General features: G+C 39.1%; 1 protein-coding gene across 11 annotated transcripts in view; it reads right to left on the reverse strand.

Annotated features, from left to right (window-relative positions):
• Positions 1-3,388: 3,388 nt before the first annotated feature.
• The window catches only part of SYNJ1 (synaptojanin 1), an 86,823-nt gene continuing 73,496 nt past the window's right edge, over positions 3,389-16,715 (reverse strand). For 3 of the 11 annotated variants that reach the window (XM_057545273.1, XM_057545272.1, XM_057545275.1), the window contains exons 27-32: positions 14,735-14,773; positions 14,533-14,603; positions 12,781-12,889; positions 12,299-12,516; positions 8,862-8,885; positions 6,314-6,396 (exon numbers count right to left, since the gene is read on the reverse strand). In XM_057545273.1, coding sequence (XP_057401256.1) covers positions 8,865-8,885; positions 12,299-12,516; positions 12,781-12,889; positions 14,533-14,603; positions 14,735-14,773 — 458 coding nt within the window. In that variant the 3' untranslated portion in view covers positions 6,314-6,396; positions 8,862-8,864. Of the gene's footprint in view, positions 6,397-8,858; positions 8,886-12,298; positions 12,517-12,780; positions 12,890-14,532; positions 14,604-14,734; positions 14,774-16,059; positions 16,108-16,715 lie in introns of those variants that run through there. The other 8 variants (XM_057545271.1, XM_057545268.1, XM_057545265.1 and 5 more) reach the window with 6 other exon arrangements.

Here is a 16,715-nt window from a genome sequence, read left to right on the forward strand (position 1 = left end):
AAAACCCATGTTTGTACTGGCCACTCAGTTTTGTTTAAATATGTAGTTATTAACTACATATCTGTTGGAAAAAGTTTTGTTTAAATATGTAGTTATTAACTACATATCTGTTGGAAAATCTGCCAGATTGTCACAGATCGAGCCCTTACACCATCTTTAATCTTTGTCAGCACTGATATTTGCCTTTGTAGTCCTCTTAACTTTAATCTTTCGTTGCATTCCTTTCAGTGTTCTCTTTAGGTCTTTTTCTTCTCATACAGGCCATGTCTTACAAATTCTGTGCGTAGCTTTTTCTCAGTGTGGTGGTGGTGTTGTTTTTTTATAAATTTACTTACTTATTTTTGGCTGCATTGGGTCTTCGTTGCTGCGCGCAGGCTTTCTCTAGTTGTGGCAAGCAGAGGCTACTCTTTGTCACGGTGCGCAGGCTTCTCATTGCAGTGGCTTCTCTTGCTGTGGAGCACGGGCTCTAGGTGCGTGGGCTTTGGTAGTTGTGACACGCGGACTCAGTAGTTGTGGCTCACGGGTTCTAGAGCGCAGGCTCAGTAGTTGTGGTGCACAGGCTTTGTTGCTCTGCGGCATGTGGGATCTTCCCGGACCAGGGCTCGAACCCATGTCCCCTGCATTGGCAGGTGGATTCTTAACCACTGCACCACCAGGGAAGCCCTCTCAGTGTGGTTTAAGTGATCGTAAATCATGCCAAAGCCTGTTGTCTTGTCACCACCCAAGTGGGTTCTGAATTTGAAGACAAAGATGACATCTGGGTGGTCTTGTGTACTTTAGCTTATTGTCTCAATATTTTAGGTACTGTTGCCTTTCTAGGGTAAAGGGCATCTTATGACCATTTGTATCTGCTGAAGCACTGCATTAGCGATGAACACTCTGGTACAGATAACTAATGGGCCATTCATGATGGCTGCTAGATATCAGGCAGCCAGGGAGGAAAAGAGCACATTTTTACTGTATTGAAAAAAAAACATGTTTTGCATGTTTTAAATTTTATGTAACTAATGTCATACTGTATTATTTTGTACCTTGCTTTATGGCTCCATAATGAGATTTACTAATATTTCATTCACTTCACCGCTGTATAGTATTCCACTATGAATATGTCACTCTATTCCCCTCTTGATGGTTAGTTTCTTTCTAGTTGTCACCATTACAAACAATGCACATCCCGTTCCACATGTCCTAGAGTTTCTCTCCAAGTCTAATTGGTGTGATAGAATATACGAACTTTACTGGATGTTGCTAAATTGCTCTCTAGAACTGGTGTGCCAGTCTGCCCTCTCGCCAACAGTGTGAGTTCCCATATTTCCACGTGTTCGCTAAATCTTGATGTGGTCAGACTTACTTTTCTAACATTAATAAATTGGCATTTTGATTTATACATGAGTTTGTGAGTTTGGTTTTCCTGTGTCAATCACTCATGCTGTAAATGTGGACCTGCGGGGCTCAGGATCTGGCTATGGATTATGTGGAGAGGCTGAAAAGACAAGCTACAGACAGGGAGATATATTTGCAAACCACATATCTAACAGAGGTGGAGTATCTAGCGTACAAAAAGAACCCTCAAAACACGATAGTAAAAAAAGCAATCTATTTAGAAAATGCACAAAAGACACAAATAGATATTTCACTAAAGAAGATGTTAGATGGCAAATATCACATGAAAATATGTTCACTACCATTAGCTATTAGGGAAACACAAAGCCACAATGAAATATTTACTACCAAAATGGCTAAAGTAAAAAATAGTAACAACAGCAAATGCAGGCACGGATGTGGAAAAACTGGATCACTCATAAATTGCTGATGGGAATGTTAAATGGTACAGTCATTCTGGAAGACAATTTGGCAGTTTAAAAAAATCCAAGCATGCAACCACCCTACGACCCAGCAATTGCACTCCTGGGCATTTATCCCAGAGAAATGAAAACTTCTGTGCACATAAAAACCTGAGATGAATGTTCATAGCAGCTTCATTTATAATAGCCCCAAACTGGAACAACCCAGATGTCCTTCAGTGGGTGGGGAAATGGTTAACCCAACTGTGGTACATCCATACCATGGAATACTATTGATACACAGCAATAAAAAGGAACAAACTATTGATACATGCAATCCAGATGAATCTCCAGAGAATTATGCTGAGTAAAAAAGTCAATCCCAAACGGTTCCACATGATTCCATTTCCCTAACACTCCTGAAGTAGCAAAACTGTAGAAATGGAGAATAGGTTAGTGGTTGCCAGAAGTTAAGGACACAGGAGAGGGGCATGGGATGGGAGGGAAGTGGGAAAAGGGCAACATGAAGGATCTTTGTGGTGATGGGAAGGTCTTGTGTCAATGTGAATGTCCTGGTTGTAGTATTGTACTATAGTTTTGCAAAATGTTGCCACTGAAGGAAACTGGGTAAAAGGTAGTTTCCCAGTTTTGGGAAACTGGGATCTCTCTGTATTATTTCTTATAACTGCATACAAATTTACCTTAAAATAAAAAGTTTTTACAAAGCCTATTATTCTGTATCTGTAACTTCTTAATCAGAGGTTAATGAACATAACTGAACTATTTAAGAATCAAGGTTATTGTTTTAAATGGCAATCTGAAAAAAGGCAATACTCACAGGAACTACTGGCCTCGGTCTCTTACTTTGGGTCTTTTAAGGCATTCTCTTCTTTTGCCTGGCTCCTCGTGCGCCTGTTTCCCTTCTGCGCCTCCCCCTGACCCCCCAGGCTGTTTCTCTCGCTCTGGGTTAGAAAATCATCATTCAGGCTTCACGTGTTATTTTCGAGCCAACAAGATTTTGCATGAGGGCCTCTCTTGCAGAATAAGTGCATGGCTTCTTTTAAAGGATTTTCTTATTTATTTATTTATTTATTTATTTTTGGCTGTGTTGGGTCTTCGGTTCGTGCGAGGGCTTTCTCCAGTTGCGGCAAGCGGGGGCCACTCTTCATCGCGGTGCGGGGACCGCTCTTCATCGCGGTGCGCGGGCCCTTCTCTATCGCGGCCCCTCCCGTCGCGGGGCACAGGCTCCAGACGCGCAGGCTCAGCAATTGTGGCTCACGGGCCCAGCTGCTCCGTGGCATGTGGGATCTTCCCAGACCAGGGCTCGAACCCGTGTCCCCTGCATTAGCAGGCAGATTCTCAACCACTGCGCCACCAGGGAAGCCCCGTGCATGGCTTCTTAATGATGATTAGTAATCTCAGAATAGCATTCTTCTTACTTTTAGCCGAAATATTACATAGAGAAGTGAAATGGATGAAAATAAGATCTTGAATTAAAATACCCAATTATACAACAAGAATTAATCCCCAAATGTCACCAAACCCGTATATATAAAGTTCAAGGAAAATGGCTGAGAAAAATTCCTCCCTTTTGAGCAAAGTAGTCAATATGGTAAAGACAGGTATATTTATTTCATATGAGAGCACATTTCACAGGATATGTACAGAGTGTTTACATACCACTGACTTTAATACTGTACTTCTATAAAGTATATAGTTATAAATACTGTATGCCACATAAGCAATAAAATTCTTACATATAAACAGCAATCTACTATAGAGAACGAAGAATTCACAAAGAGATCCTTAGTGTCTAGTTTCTGCTCTGCTTTTAACAGAACTGGTAAATATTTTAATAATACACAGAATAGTGGCTAGTTATTTGCAGCATACCTTTAACTTTCATAACTTTGTGCACTTTTTCAGCAACTTGCCAAGTAGAATTTCCTGATAAAGGCTGAGCTGCTAGATGATATGTATATTTTAGACAGTAGTTTATATTCAATAGGAAACATTGCTCACAGAACTGCAATCTGCACTAGTGAAGTTCATAATGAATTATTTTGCTAATGGAGAGCAAATATTGAATACTATATATACTAATCACATAGATGTTAAAGCCACAGGTTCAACAAGTTAATTCACATTTTGAAGCACACTGCTTATAGTAATACTGCTGTTTAAAATATACTACTGCTGAAATGATTAGAACCCCCCCAAAAAGCGCAATATAAAACTCACGAGTTATTTCTAACAGCAAATCCTGGCTGTTAGTAGAGACAGGGTTACTTTTATAAACATAGTATTCTGATAACATTTGAGAATTTAGAAAAGTGCTTTTTTCCTAACAGATTTGCTTTATGCGGTTAAGTGCGATGCAGTTTGCTGTGCTTTTACATTTTACGTATTCTTAGCCAGGAACTCTTTTTTTTCTGATATTCCGCTAATGCACATCTTTAAAGGTTAAATGCGGACAACGGAATTTAGGTCGACATATACAACTCTTTGTATAAAAGGAACGTTAATATAATGGGTAAAGGTAATCTTAAACTGACAACAATACAACTATTGCTCAAGTTTTCTGATTAGGATTACTCAATGGTATCAAAATACTACATTCTGTATACATTCTGTGTACGTCTTCATAAAATTAAAGCAGGATCAGCTGCATATTGGCAGTGCAGGAGACGAAATCCACAGCTAATTTGAGGTGTAGCCTCTACACACGTAAAGCAGCATCACAGATGTGTCGTGTAGTTCGTGAGAGGGAGAGAACACACAAGGAGTAGATCCCAGTTCCCCCCGGGCGGCGCCTGCGGCCGCTCACCACTTCCAGAGCGGAGGCGGCAAGAGAAGCGCGCGAGGGCCGTGGGCAGCGGACGCCTTCGTGTACGTTGAGCTCTAACGCTTCTCACTGAGCTCGGTGGCACGTGCTTTCCCGACTTTCTGGGCCAGTGTGCTTTTTTGAAAGGGCCGGGGGTGTCTGCCCACGTGACCGACTGTAACCACACACTACGCCGCTTCCGGCTGCAAGAAGCTCCTCCCCCGGAAAAGCCGGCGGACCTGCTGGAGTGGCAAGTAACAAGGGTGTGCGTGGTGTGCGTGTCAGACGGGGGTGGGTGTGGGACGGTGGTCGATAATGGTTCCCTAGTGAGATCATTCTAGTTTTAGAAAGAAAAGTAATGAAATGTCCAGATTTCATTTTCAGCCATCCTTTAGATAATGAAATATTGAAAGAAGAACTATGTTCTAATTTTTAGGTAAAAATTTGGTCTGATTTAGAATTTAAATTATGTGTTTTACAAATATGTAAGTGTATATATTTGTGTGTGTGTGTGTATATACACATTTTTTTTTTTCTTTAAGCAATGTCTTTCTAAATTCTGTTTCAGTATAAGTTTGACAGATCTTTGGTAAATACTTATAAATACCAATTTTTAACAAGTACAAAAGGGGCTGGCAGTAACGTCAGCTAGAAGTTGTTTGGGCTTTTTGAGATTCTGTAAAGGAGACTGACAAAGAATTTCTGAATAAGGACTATTTTCTAAAGTAGTTTCGAGCACTTTTTATGGCTTCTACTCTCTCGTATTTATCCAAACAGAAACACACCAAAATTCCAGTTAATAATGGGAAAGATTTTTCCTTATTTCCAATATACACATATTCCAACTTTGTACACATTAAATAGTGGTATTTCATGACAACATCAGTGCACTTAACAATTACTTATTGCACATAATGAATAACGAATGCCCAATTCTTTTGGCTCTACCCTGCCAAAATTAAAAAAACAACTGCTTTCTACTGTAGAACATTATCTTTCTGTAAAGTCTAGCGTGGGTGATGCCTTAGAGGCCAAGGCTGTGAAAGGGTCTGCTGGAGGGGTGGTGCCAGGTGGGAGCAGAGGGGCAGGAGGCGGAGGTGGTCTTCTTGCTGGCAACACACAGAAAGAGACACTGGTACCTCTATTCCAGTCATCACTAAAGGTCACCTTGGAGCCAGAAGACGAACTCGGCTGATCACCCAGTCGGTCTGGACAAGTGGACCTTGACTTTCCTGTCACACCAAAGTCCTCTTCTTCCTCGAAGGTTACCCATCCTTTTGGGTTGCTGCTTTTTAATGCAGGTGGGCCCTGTGGATCAAAACTGTCCTCAAAGCCACCCAGTGAAGATGAAGGCTTGCTGCTGTTCTGTCCAGGAGGCTTCGGAGAAGGGAAAGGACTCTGAGCAACGGGCTCTTCTTTGGAGAACCACGAAGTGGCCTCTGATGCTTGAGATTCAGCTCTAAAGGGGTTTCTGGGAGCGGCAGTCCTGTCGGTGAAAGGATTTGTGCTGCTCGAGCTCTCAATGAATGGGTTTGGAGAACATCGCGTGTTTTCCTGGGATTTACTCCGGGCTGGAATTGGAGGCATTGTCGGCATGCAGCTTACAGAACTCAAAGTATTCATGTTACTTGGGGTTGCAGAAGGCAATGAAATCAACCCCTTTGGGTCTGGGGTTTGAACAGATGGCTGAGTCTTTGATACAGCAAGCAGGTTCAATGACAGGTCTTCAAATGGGTCAGTCTTTAATGGCGAGTCCAGACTGATGGCGGAGACTCCGTTTGTTTTTACCTGGAGAAGAGAGAGAGAGCACTGAATAATCAACCAAAAAGCAATATATTTACTTTGAATACCCCCTATTCCTCCTGTCTCAATTATTCTTCATTTTGGGGGTGGGGGTGGGGAAGTATACAAATTTAGAAAATAAAAAGCAGCTTTGTGTGGCTCGTTACTCCGGTGGTTTAAGTAAGATAACACAGCTAAAATATTATTTTTTAAAAACTCCCTACTAAATAAATAAGTCCTTTTATTAAACAGAGCTTATCTTATCCATGCAAGTATTGATATGGTAAGATGGAGAACTGTACAGAATTAGCAGATGAGTTTTGCTCATGCCCAGTTCTATCAGATGTTCACACAAACTGAAGAAATCCATCTTTAGAACTTATGCGAAATCTCTATAAATAAACTTCCCGCACCCATCTATGATGATGATGTGGTTTCACTGTTCTTTTAAATATATTTTCATTGAGATTTAAATATGGAAATTCAACTTTATGGATGAAAATTAATTTTATTAGTATATTTGTATTCCTCAGCTGAAAACAACGCATCTTTTCCTTTTCTACTTGGATAAATAAATTTCCAAGGCATTCTTTGCTTTTTAATGTAAGTTCTCCTTTGCAGGATAAACTCTGTGAATAACCTGACAATATTCCTTAACTGACCTTCCTTCATCTTGTAAAAATGTTCCAAAACAGATATGTTTGTTAACAATCAAATGCAATGATTGTTTAAAACAGGGTGGCGGGAGGAGTCCCATCTTCTATTTGGTATATTAATTCTTAAACCAAAATGAAGCTGTGCCCAGAGGGTGCACAGTCCTCTCTACGTGACAGAGTTGGCTGTGAACGGTTACTGGCAGGAGGAGGGGTCGGAATTACTTCACAGTCATGAAAAATCTGCCCTGTGCGCCTACTTCACAAAGAAGCCGGCTGGAGCGGAGCATGGCTGTGGGACTGAGCACGGCCAACCTTCCCTACGGGAAACAGAACTGGGGGCCTGGCCTTATGAGAAAATTGGCTCATCAGGAACTTCATTTTAATAATTTTTAAAAACCTACATAATTATTAAAACTAGGTAGATGACTTGGATATTTATGCCAAATTAAAGGTAAGAAAACAAACCTTTGGGTTGAAAAGGACAGGGGAGGGAGAATTTTAGCTCAAGACTTGCAACGTAACAAAACAGAGCACGACCCAAAATGAATTTAGATCGTTGTTAAAGCAAATAACTAAACATTCATGAAACATGTTGAAAAAAAGAGCAGCAGTCCCAATAAAACGTAACTGCATCTTATGAAACAGTAACTTGGTGCTTAAGAATAGGGAAGGCTGTTCATTTGCAAAAGGAAACAGTGTGGATAACTTCATAAGTGAATCACTCTCTAGTATCTGTTTTATTCAACGGATCTAGAACATACTTTATAATTGAGTAAACAAATATATTTTTCTTTAAACTTAATGTGGCAATAAATTTGTACAAAATTGAAGAGCAAACATGTCACAGATTCTAAACTGTATTCTAAGTGTATTAAAGTACTTGAGAGACAAATTTATTACAGACATCATAAAATTACAATTAGCTCTACATTACCAAGAATGTCTGGATTATTTATGGTTCATATAACAAAACAGAAGTACTTGATTGGGCCTGGGCCCCAATTCTCCCATGGTAGATACAAGAGTCCACGACATAGACATTATAGGTAAGAAGTTTATGCTTTGCACAGCTTAGAATAGTAGGCCCTTGCCAAATAAATGCTATACATTTAAATATCTTTATTTTCATATATTAAAATTTTTTCTTTCAAAATAAGTTAAAGGGTAATTTGATAGGAACAGGATCATTTTGCCCAATCAGACTTGAAATTATAATGAGAGCCACACCATCATTCATTACATTAGAATTAATTTATATATATCTAAGCAGGATTTGTGATGACTTGACATTAATGATGCTGGTATTTTTACAGAGAAGGGTGTTGGAAAGGCCCTTAAACAATCCTGCTATGTTAACTTTCATCTTTGTAAATCATCAATTCTTCCTTATGAAAAAGAATTGTGCTACTAAAATTATTTTTTTTAATTTCCCAAAAGAAATCTAAGAAAAAAAATTGAACTTTGTATTTATGTAATTATGCCATTGTTAAAACCAAGAACCAATTTGGTTTTGCCAAATACACTTCTATATACCTAAAGCTTACCTTCTTGAAGTTAAACTTCTTAGTCTTGTTAATTTTTGTAAAAAACAAAGCAAAAAAAATGGGAAAGCATTAGCAAGAACTAAAATGGTTCCTAAAAATTCAAAATACTAAGAAAAAAAGCAGGTTTTATGGTATGATAATAGAATTTATTAATGTGGACAGGTGGTTTTTAAAATGAGTGAAAATTTAGATGTATGAAGCAAAAGATTCATACATCTAATGTGCTAAGACAGATGAAAAGCACATACAAGATTGAGAAATAATCCAATACCTGTTACCCTGATGGTTGCTCCTGCTTTGAGAAAGGGAACACAGACATCAAAGGAAAGAGTTAGGAGGACAATCGGAGACCAACCAACAACCCTAACAATTCAGCCTTCAAAATACTTTTATTTCTATATTATATACAAAATCTAAGAGCAGTGATATTTGCAGGTCATAGCATAAGATCAAGAGACAATTCCAATTTCTTATGTCATTTTGACTGAAAAATGTATTGTTGTAAATGTATTGTTGAATTAGTGTTCAAACTTTAATTTTGTCTGAGGTTGATTACTAACTAGTTCAAAGTGGTTATTCCAAAAATAATATTCCAAATAGGGTTTGGAAGCTCTAAAATATTTTCAGCAGCCTGTTATGGATGAAATGTTTGTGTCGCCCCCCCACCCCAAATTCATACGTTGAAAGCCCTAACCCGCAAAGTGATGGTCTTTGGAGATGGGGCCTTTGGGAGGTAACTGGCGTTAGATGAGGTCATGGGAGTGGGGCCCTCACGATGGAATTAGCACCCTTAGGCGGAGACACACCAGAGGGCTTACTCTTTTTCTCCTCGTGCAAGCACCAAGGAAAGGCCATGTGAGCACATAGCAAGAAGGCAGCTGTCTGCAAGCCAGGAAAACAGCCCAGAACCCAAACCACAGTGGCATCTTGATCTCGGACTTCCAGCCTCCAGAACTGTGAGAAAACAGATTTCTACTGTTTGAGCCACCCAGTTTATGGTATTTTGTTATGGCAGCCCAAGAAGAGTAGGACACAGCCTTAAGATAGTCTGTGGGTTTATCATCATTAGAGAAAATGTACAAAATAGCATCACTTGGCAAAAAAGTGAAAAATGGTATTTAACAAATGGTCAGGATCCAGGCTTGTTCTGTATTACTCAGGTTTTCTCAGGGGTGATACTAGCAGTAATTCACTTCATAATTTATGAGCTGGAAGGTACAACAAGGTAAGAAACTGGATCCTCTTTTTGTTGTTTAAAAATGAAATCATAATCTTTTCATAATATAGCAATACTTTTAAAAATTACAGTATTCTCAAGGAACAGTTTGAGCAAATCTTCCCCAATATTTAAAGCTCACCTTATTTTAAAATACAAAACTCACTTTGACAATTTAGAGAGACACCATTCTAAAATATATTAAGTATTACTACAGTTTCCTGCCTACGAAACATGAGACTCCTGAATTTAATGCTTTCCTGATGATCTTGATGTATCAGCTTTGGCACAGGACAGGAAACAGGAATGGGTTTATACTAAGATACACAGGGATGGTATTCAATTGATCCAGAATGCTGAGATTTTCTACTTGGTCTCTTCCCTCACTGTCAGCTATCACGTTAATAGTATAGCCATGATGCTATTATTTTACTTCTTATTGGATTCCTGACTTCTGGTTTTTAGCTGATAATCAGATGACTAAGATGTTGGAAGTCAGACAGGTGAGGCATTTTCACATTTTGTAAAGGATATATAACGTGTTGTATAATCATATGAATTAGAAGAATCTTTTCTATATGGAATTATAGAATCAAAGGACACTTAAATAGTAATAAAAAGTAAAGCTGGGTCATGTGTGTTTTTATGTTTTAAATACCTTGTAGATTTTTGGCAGAATTGATAAAGACTTGTAAAAATTACTAAGTGTTCAATTCTAAGACTATTTCATATTATTACCAAAATATCAAATGTCATATTTTACTATCTCATCCTTTTCAACTTATAGCCACTGCAGAAGATTTTTAAAATTTTAAATGTCTATTATTTTTCGAATAGGTATTATTCTTATGGTTCAAAGTTCAAAAGGCACAAAAGGTAAAATACTTCCCTTTCCTTCCGGCCCCTCAGCGTTCTAAGCTCCAAGGAGGAAACTAACCACTTTGTGATCCTTCACAAAGACAGTGTACACATGAACAAGACCCCACTCCCCCAAAAGAAAAGTGTGTCTGTGTATATAATGTGCAGAGGAATTTGGTATCAGTGATTGAGGCAAAAAGAAGGTTTAAAACAAACATCTTTCATAGTTTTGATGAACAGAATACAAGAGTCAAGAACACAATCTACTAAGCCACACACAAAGCATGGGCTTGCTGTCTGTCACCAAATTACCACACCCATTCCAATGAAAATCAGAAAGCAAAACAAGTTGAAAAATGACCTAAGAAAATGATATATGGCAGTCATTGGAATATTCATCCTGTAGTATTTCTGTGTCATAAGATGACTGTCTACTGAGAATTGCAATCTTACTTAAAGTGTGTTCTTTCTGAAGTTGCTCAGAGGACCATACCTACTTTCAATACAGAAAACATTTATAGAGTTTTAGGAATCAGGGTTCACTTTTACTATGAAATTCATGATCACTTTCTGTCCTAAAACAGTAATACAAAGCTCTAAGATACAGCTACTTTGAAAGTTTCTTGCCCTCCAATTACATTAAAAAAAAAAATACAATAGTACACCTCACAAGGAAATGAGAAGAAAACTTCATGATGCACTAAAAGCCGATTGGCAGAGAGAAAATAATGGATATTTATTGTTGGAAGGATTTCTACAATTATTATACATCTTCAGCAGCCTCAACAGTGCAATGGCACTGTTTTCTGTGTGACACTCATGAGATAACATTATTTTGATGGTTTTTACTTTGGTGAATAAGCCTGCTGCTGCACGCCCAAAACTTCTAAACTGATCCAATAGTGTCTGAAACTGTTAGAGATCCCTGAGGAAGCCCAGTGCCGGCTCCACCACGGAAAAGAGCTAGCTGTGTGGCATCAGGAGGAGTAAGAGGATTACGGGAAATTAGCTCTACTGCCAATGGTCAGGACTGATCTGACTGCCTCTCTCTCCAGGAAGTAAAAGCCAAAACTAATTTATTAACTGTGAGCAATAAGAAAACAAATTATTATTGTCCATCCTAATTCATTAACTATCCAAAGTAAATTATGCATAAAAAAACCAGAAAGTCACCAACACTTTAAACATTAACAAGATAAAACAGCCTGGGAGCTGCTTGGAATTCCTTAAAGATCCCTAATCTAGGGTCACTCTCTGAGAACCCTTGATCCAGGCCACAGGTTAGACAAACAGACAAAAACCCCAAACCTCAAACAGCCAAACACCCCAAACCTCAAACAGCCAAACCATGCATCTGTTGTGTGACTGGTTTGAGATATCCAATGACATTCGCCTGTTGAAGTCATATCTGAACATGCGATTACTACCAAAAGACAAACATTTTTTAAAAGTGAATCTCATATTTGTTTATCTCTTAAGCTAATAATTAAAATAAGTATGTTCAAAGACTATACCAAAGGCATCAAATATACCTCAATAAAAAAAGAAAAACAGAAAAACAAAACAAAACAGAAAATAAGCCAAAACCCTCACAGAAGCGTCCAGATGATCTTCCGCCGGCTGGCAGGACTTACCTGCGGCTGCACTGAAGGTTCAGAAGGCAAGCTGTGGGACGACCTGCTCCGAGGGGGCGGCTGCGGGACGGCTTCGAGGCTGGGCTGCGGGGCAGACTGAGGCATAGGTGTGGCCACCGGGACACGAGGCTCCCGCATCTGCTGAACCGGCGGGGCCAGAGAAGGCTGCACAGGAGGGGCGGCCTGAGGCTTCAGTGGTTCAGGAAGAAGAGCTGGCCCTAAAAAAAGTCACTTCCAGATGTTAGGTGTTTTCTAGAAAACCACTTTTTATCCTTCCTTTAGTGAAGTGAACGAGATTCTAGTCCCTGTCCCGCCCAGCCCTGGCCCCAAGCAGCCTCATTTCTTGTGGCATGAGGAAAGACAGGAGGCTATCCCAATGTGAGTAAGCTGTAAAAAGCGAGACGCTGCAGAAAGGAAAAAAAAAGAAAAGGAAAAAGGGAAAGAATACAGAACGGCACTGCTGTTTCTAATACAGGGCCTACCTTTCAGTACTTCTGACGGTTTGCTTTGGCTTTCAGGAGTCAGTCTCCCAGCAGACACCCGAGCATGGCTCTGGGGGGCGCTGATCACTCCGGCACGGGGTGGAATAATCTAAAAATGGGAAACGTAACCGTTGAGATATTTACTTATTTTCAACAGATAAGATTTGGTGAAAATATCTGCTTTTGCATCTCATCTCATTTCCTCAGCCTCTTGTCATTTTAATGGCTCTCTATTTATAGCCACATCGTCATAAGTTTTAAAGATCTTCCTTTTTATTTTCCACTATTTACTATGTGCCAGGCGCTGTGTTAATTGAGCACTGTGTAGGCATTTCCATTTCGTTGTCCACGTGGCCCTCAGAGGTAGGTATTCTTTTATCATCTCTATTATAAATGAAGATGAAGAAATGTATACAACTTTCCCAAAGCCACAGAGCTAGAAAGTAGAGCCAGGAGCCAGACTCAGGTCTGACCGGCTGCAGGGCCGTGCTCTTCATCCCGTGCAATGCTGCCTTAATGGGCGACGGGGATGGTCTTACAGGTCATGAGGACGTGGAGAGGGACATACACTGTGTAACTAAGCGGCTTATGAAAAACCATGCCGAGGTCTTTTTTTTAAAACACAGATGTAAAACCTCTTGAGTGGCTTACTCGATATGCTAAAATAAATACACTGGAAGACACACTGGTGAAAAATGTCTTTTCTATTTTCACACGTTTGCTGAAGACTTTAAGCCCCCAATACTCCTTATTTTAAGCAAAAGTTATGAATGTTATCTCACAAAATTCTGACTTTCCTTCCCTATTCTTACAGTATTAAATAAAGAAAGTACTTTGTGGGAAGTGGTAGAATCGATGGATAGCAATTTCCCCTTCTTTGGAAAAAAGGAGAGCGGGTAATGGCTATCTTTAGGTATATTCCACAGACATTTTACTTTGGAGTGTGATATTATATATAGAAAAAGGCCTTTAGGTTGGATGTTAAATAGAAAGCTACAAGAGAAAGAACGAAGTATTTCTATCTTATAAATCTTCTGAGGATTTCTTAGAAATTACAAGTAGTTTCATTAGCGGAAGTTTCTCAATTTCCGGTTACAGCAACAGTTCCCACTTCTTACTCTTCAGCTGGAGGCCTCGCAACAGCCTCCACTAGACTGATCCTGGTTTCTGTTTTCTTTCTTTCTTTTTTCCTTTAAGTTACTTGTTCTATCCCAGAGAAAATTCTCACTTGGGTGCATAAGAGGATAACTCTGTGTGTAAGAGAACACTGATCAACACGCAGAAAACCACAGACTCACAACCCAGGGAAAAGCACTGCAATGCCATCTGCTCTCCTGCCTTGAACACCTTGAGAACCAGTTTTAGTTGACCGACTCTCATAAGTGGGTTTTCTGAAATCTAGTTTTAAAATCCTTCTGATTGAAGAATTACTCAGATAATATAAAACGTTGTCCCCAAACATCACTTCCTCATATACAGATTCTAAGATATTTATGTAGCGACGGTAATTACTTAATTGTATCACTTTTATTCAAATAAGGAAGTATGTTTAGTTACTTTTGAAGAGGATGTTAAAATACTCTTAGTGTTGAAAGGTACCTTGGAGAGCGTCAAGTGCAATTCCCCATTTTAGAGTTGAGGAAACTGGGGCCTTAACGGGCCCCATGATTTCTTCAAGATAACACATTTCATTAGCAGCAAATTGGGACCTAGAACCTAGACCTCCTGGCTCCCAGGCGAGGTGCTGCCTACCGGTCTGGCTGTACTGTATCCAGCAGGTCCTGGGCCTGTGAGTCCTGTTTGAGGTGAAGGCTGGCTGCGTCCTGGAACAAAGACATCGCACCATGTATTTCAGTTTTTTTAAAAAAGAAAGAAACAAGAAACCATGTACTTATCCCCCAAGTGTCTATTCACGGTCCAGTTTTAAGGTTAAGCTGAATTCAAGTGTTTTTACCTATATTATCTTTCCGTGTCGTTCCAGGGCTTTTGGGTGCTTTGAAGCAGGAAGGAAAAAAAAATGAGTCATGAGTAAACAATCAAGCCATATTGCATAACACTGGCTGGCTGTTCTGTTTCATTACCAGCAGAAATGGGGGCATGAGACGGAAACAAAAGTACTTTGCTTTAGATAATGATGAAGGGTATTATCAGCTCTGAAGGAAATATCCTCAAAAAGAGAAAAATTAGGATACTGAGAGTGACATTCATGGGAGCCAGCTTAGCACTTGGTCTGATACCTCAGTCAAAAGGTCACTTTTAAGGTGACTTTCCCAACAGAGCTCACTCCTGTGAACCTTGAAAACACATGGTCAGCTTAGGGGGATGGTCACAAGATGCAGCCCCACTGTTTCCCAGAGCTTGGTGGACAGACAGCTCCAGAGCAAACAGACAGCACTACATTTTCCGAGTCACGCAAGAGGCGCCTAATGGCACTGTTTCAGGGCTTCACGCTGTAGATGTCATTATGGATAAAGGAATCCCACGATGGGATCTTTGGGATTTCTATAGCAAAATCCTATGATGAAGGTAGAAGACCGGCACATCTTATTACCAAATATCTGCCTCATGCAAGACAATATTAAACCACGGCTCAAACTCATTAGAAAGGTAGCAAAAGGATGAAATGAAATAAACTACTTTTGGGGCCAAAAGGAGTAGGGGACACTATTGAGGCCTGCATCTCATATTTACTCTTTTTGAAAGGAAATTCAAGTGTGATTGTTGTATGTAATCCATCAGCTTTTTAAGAACTATAATCTTAATGAATGGCTTCTAGTTTTTATAGCCTTTTAAGCAAATTTATTAGTTCAGCATCATTATACATTAAAACATTTCTGTTATCTGAAATCATCCAAAAAATACTATACTCTTGGACCTGAATTAATAAGGTTTAATTACAATTATTAATTTTTAAAACTCCAGAGTTAGTATAGTACATTTCTAAACATTTGACTTATTCTGAAGAGAATTTTGAAGGCATTCTTCTTAAAATAACGTTGTACAATAATTTCACATCCAAAGGATATATGAAATATATACAAAACAGAGTTCAAAACAGCATGAGAATTGTGGGGAAATTAAATGGACATCCATTAGAAACTATATACAACACAGAATGGAAAGAGAAAAAAAATACAAAATTACAAGGTATACATAAGGATGGGAGGGGGAGTTTACAGTTGGACCAAGAAAAGATTTGGTATGCCTTTAAACACTGGAGGGGCTGACATTTAGAAATAAGACGAGAGATCCATTTCTATGATGCAAAAGTCTTGTTACCTTCCATCTCTCGCCTAGCTACCCCAGGACTGGGAGGGGCTCCAGTACCTTTTTAGAGAAAGAACAGAAGCTGTATATTGTTCAGGGCCCGTAGCACAGAATGAAAGGCAGGCAAACAAAACAATTTCTGAGCTAAGCTTACTTTTGCAAAAAAGTTCTTTCACTGTTTTAAATTTCTTCAAAGATATCAATACAAACCAAAGTGACTTTAGATGCCTGGCCCAAACCTGAGTCTGGCCCTTTCCACAGTTAGAATGAAAGAGAAGGACAGTTTGCTTTTTATATCTGACATTACTAGCAGTAGGGAATTGAAAAATATGTGTAATGAAAGCCTTTGCTTTATGATCATCTCATTCTTTATATTCAGTGTTAAATCACTAATAAAAGCTCTAATATTTGCCAGTCAAAAAGGAAAAAAAATCTTAAGGTTCCAATTTCATATGAAATCTCTATGAGACTATATTAGTCTCTCTGAGAAGTTAGTTTTCGATAAATTATTTAAAAAAAAAAAACCTAAAAGTACTGTAATTACTTTCTCTCAGCTTATTGCCTTCAAGCAGTTATTGGTTTATAGGGTTAAAAAAAATACACTGCAAACATTGTCTACAAAAGAATTGTGAAGAGAAGCGATTTTTAAAAATTAAATCAGATTTCTA

Source organism: Balaenoptera acutorostrata, chromosome 4 (genome assembly GCF_949987535.1).
Source record: "Balaenoptera acutorostrata chromosome 4, mBalAcu1.1, whole genome shotgun sequence".
Lineage (NCBI taxonomy): Eukaryota > Metazoa > Chordata > Mammalia > Artiodactyla > Balaenopteridae > Balaenoptera > Balaenoptera acutorostrata.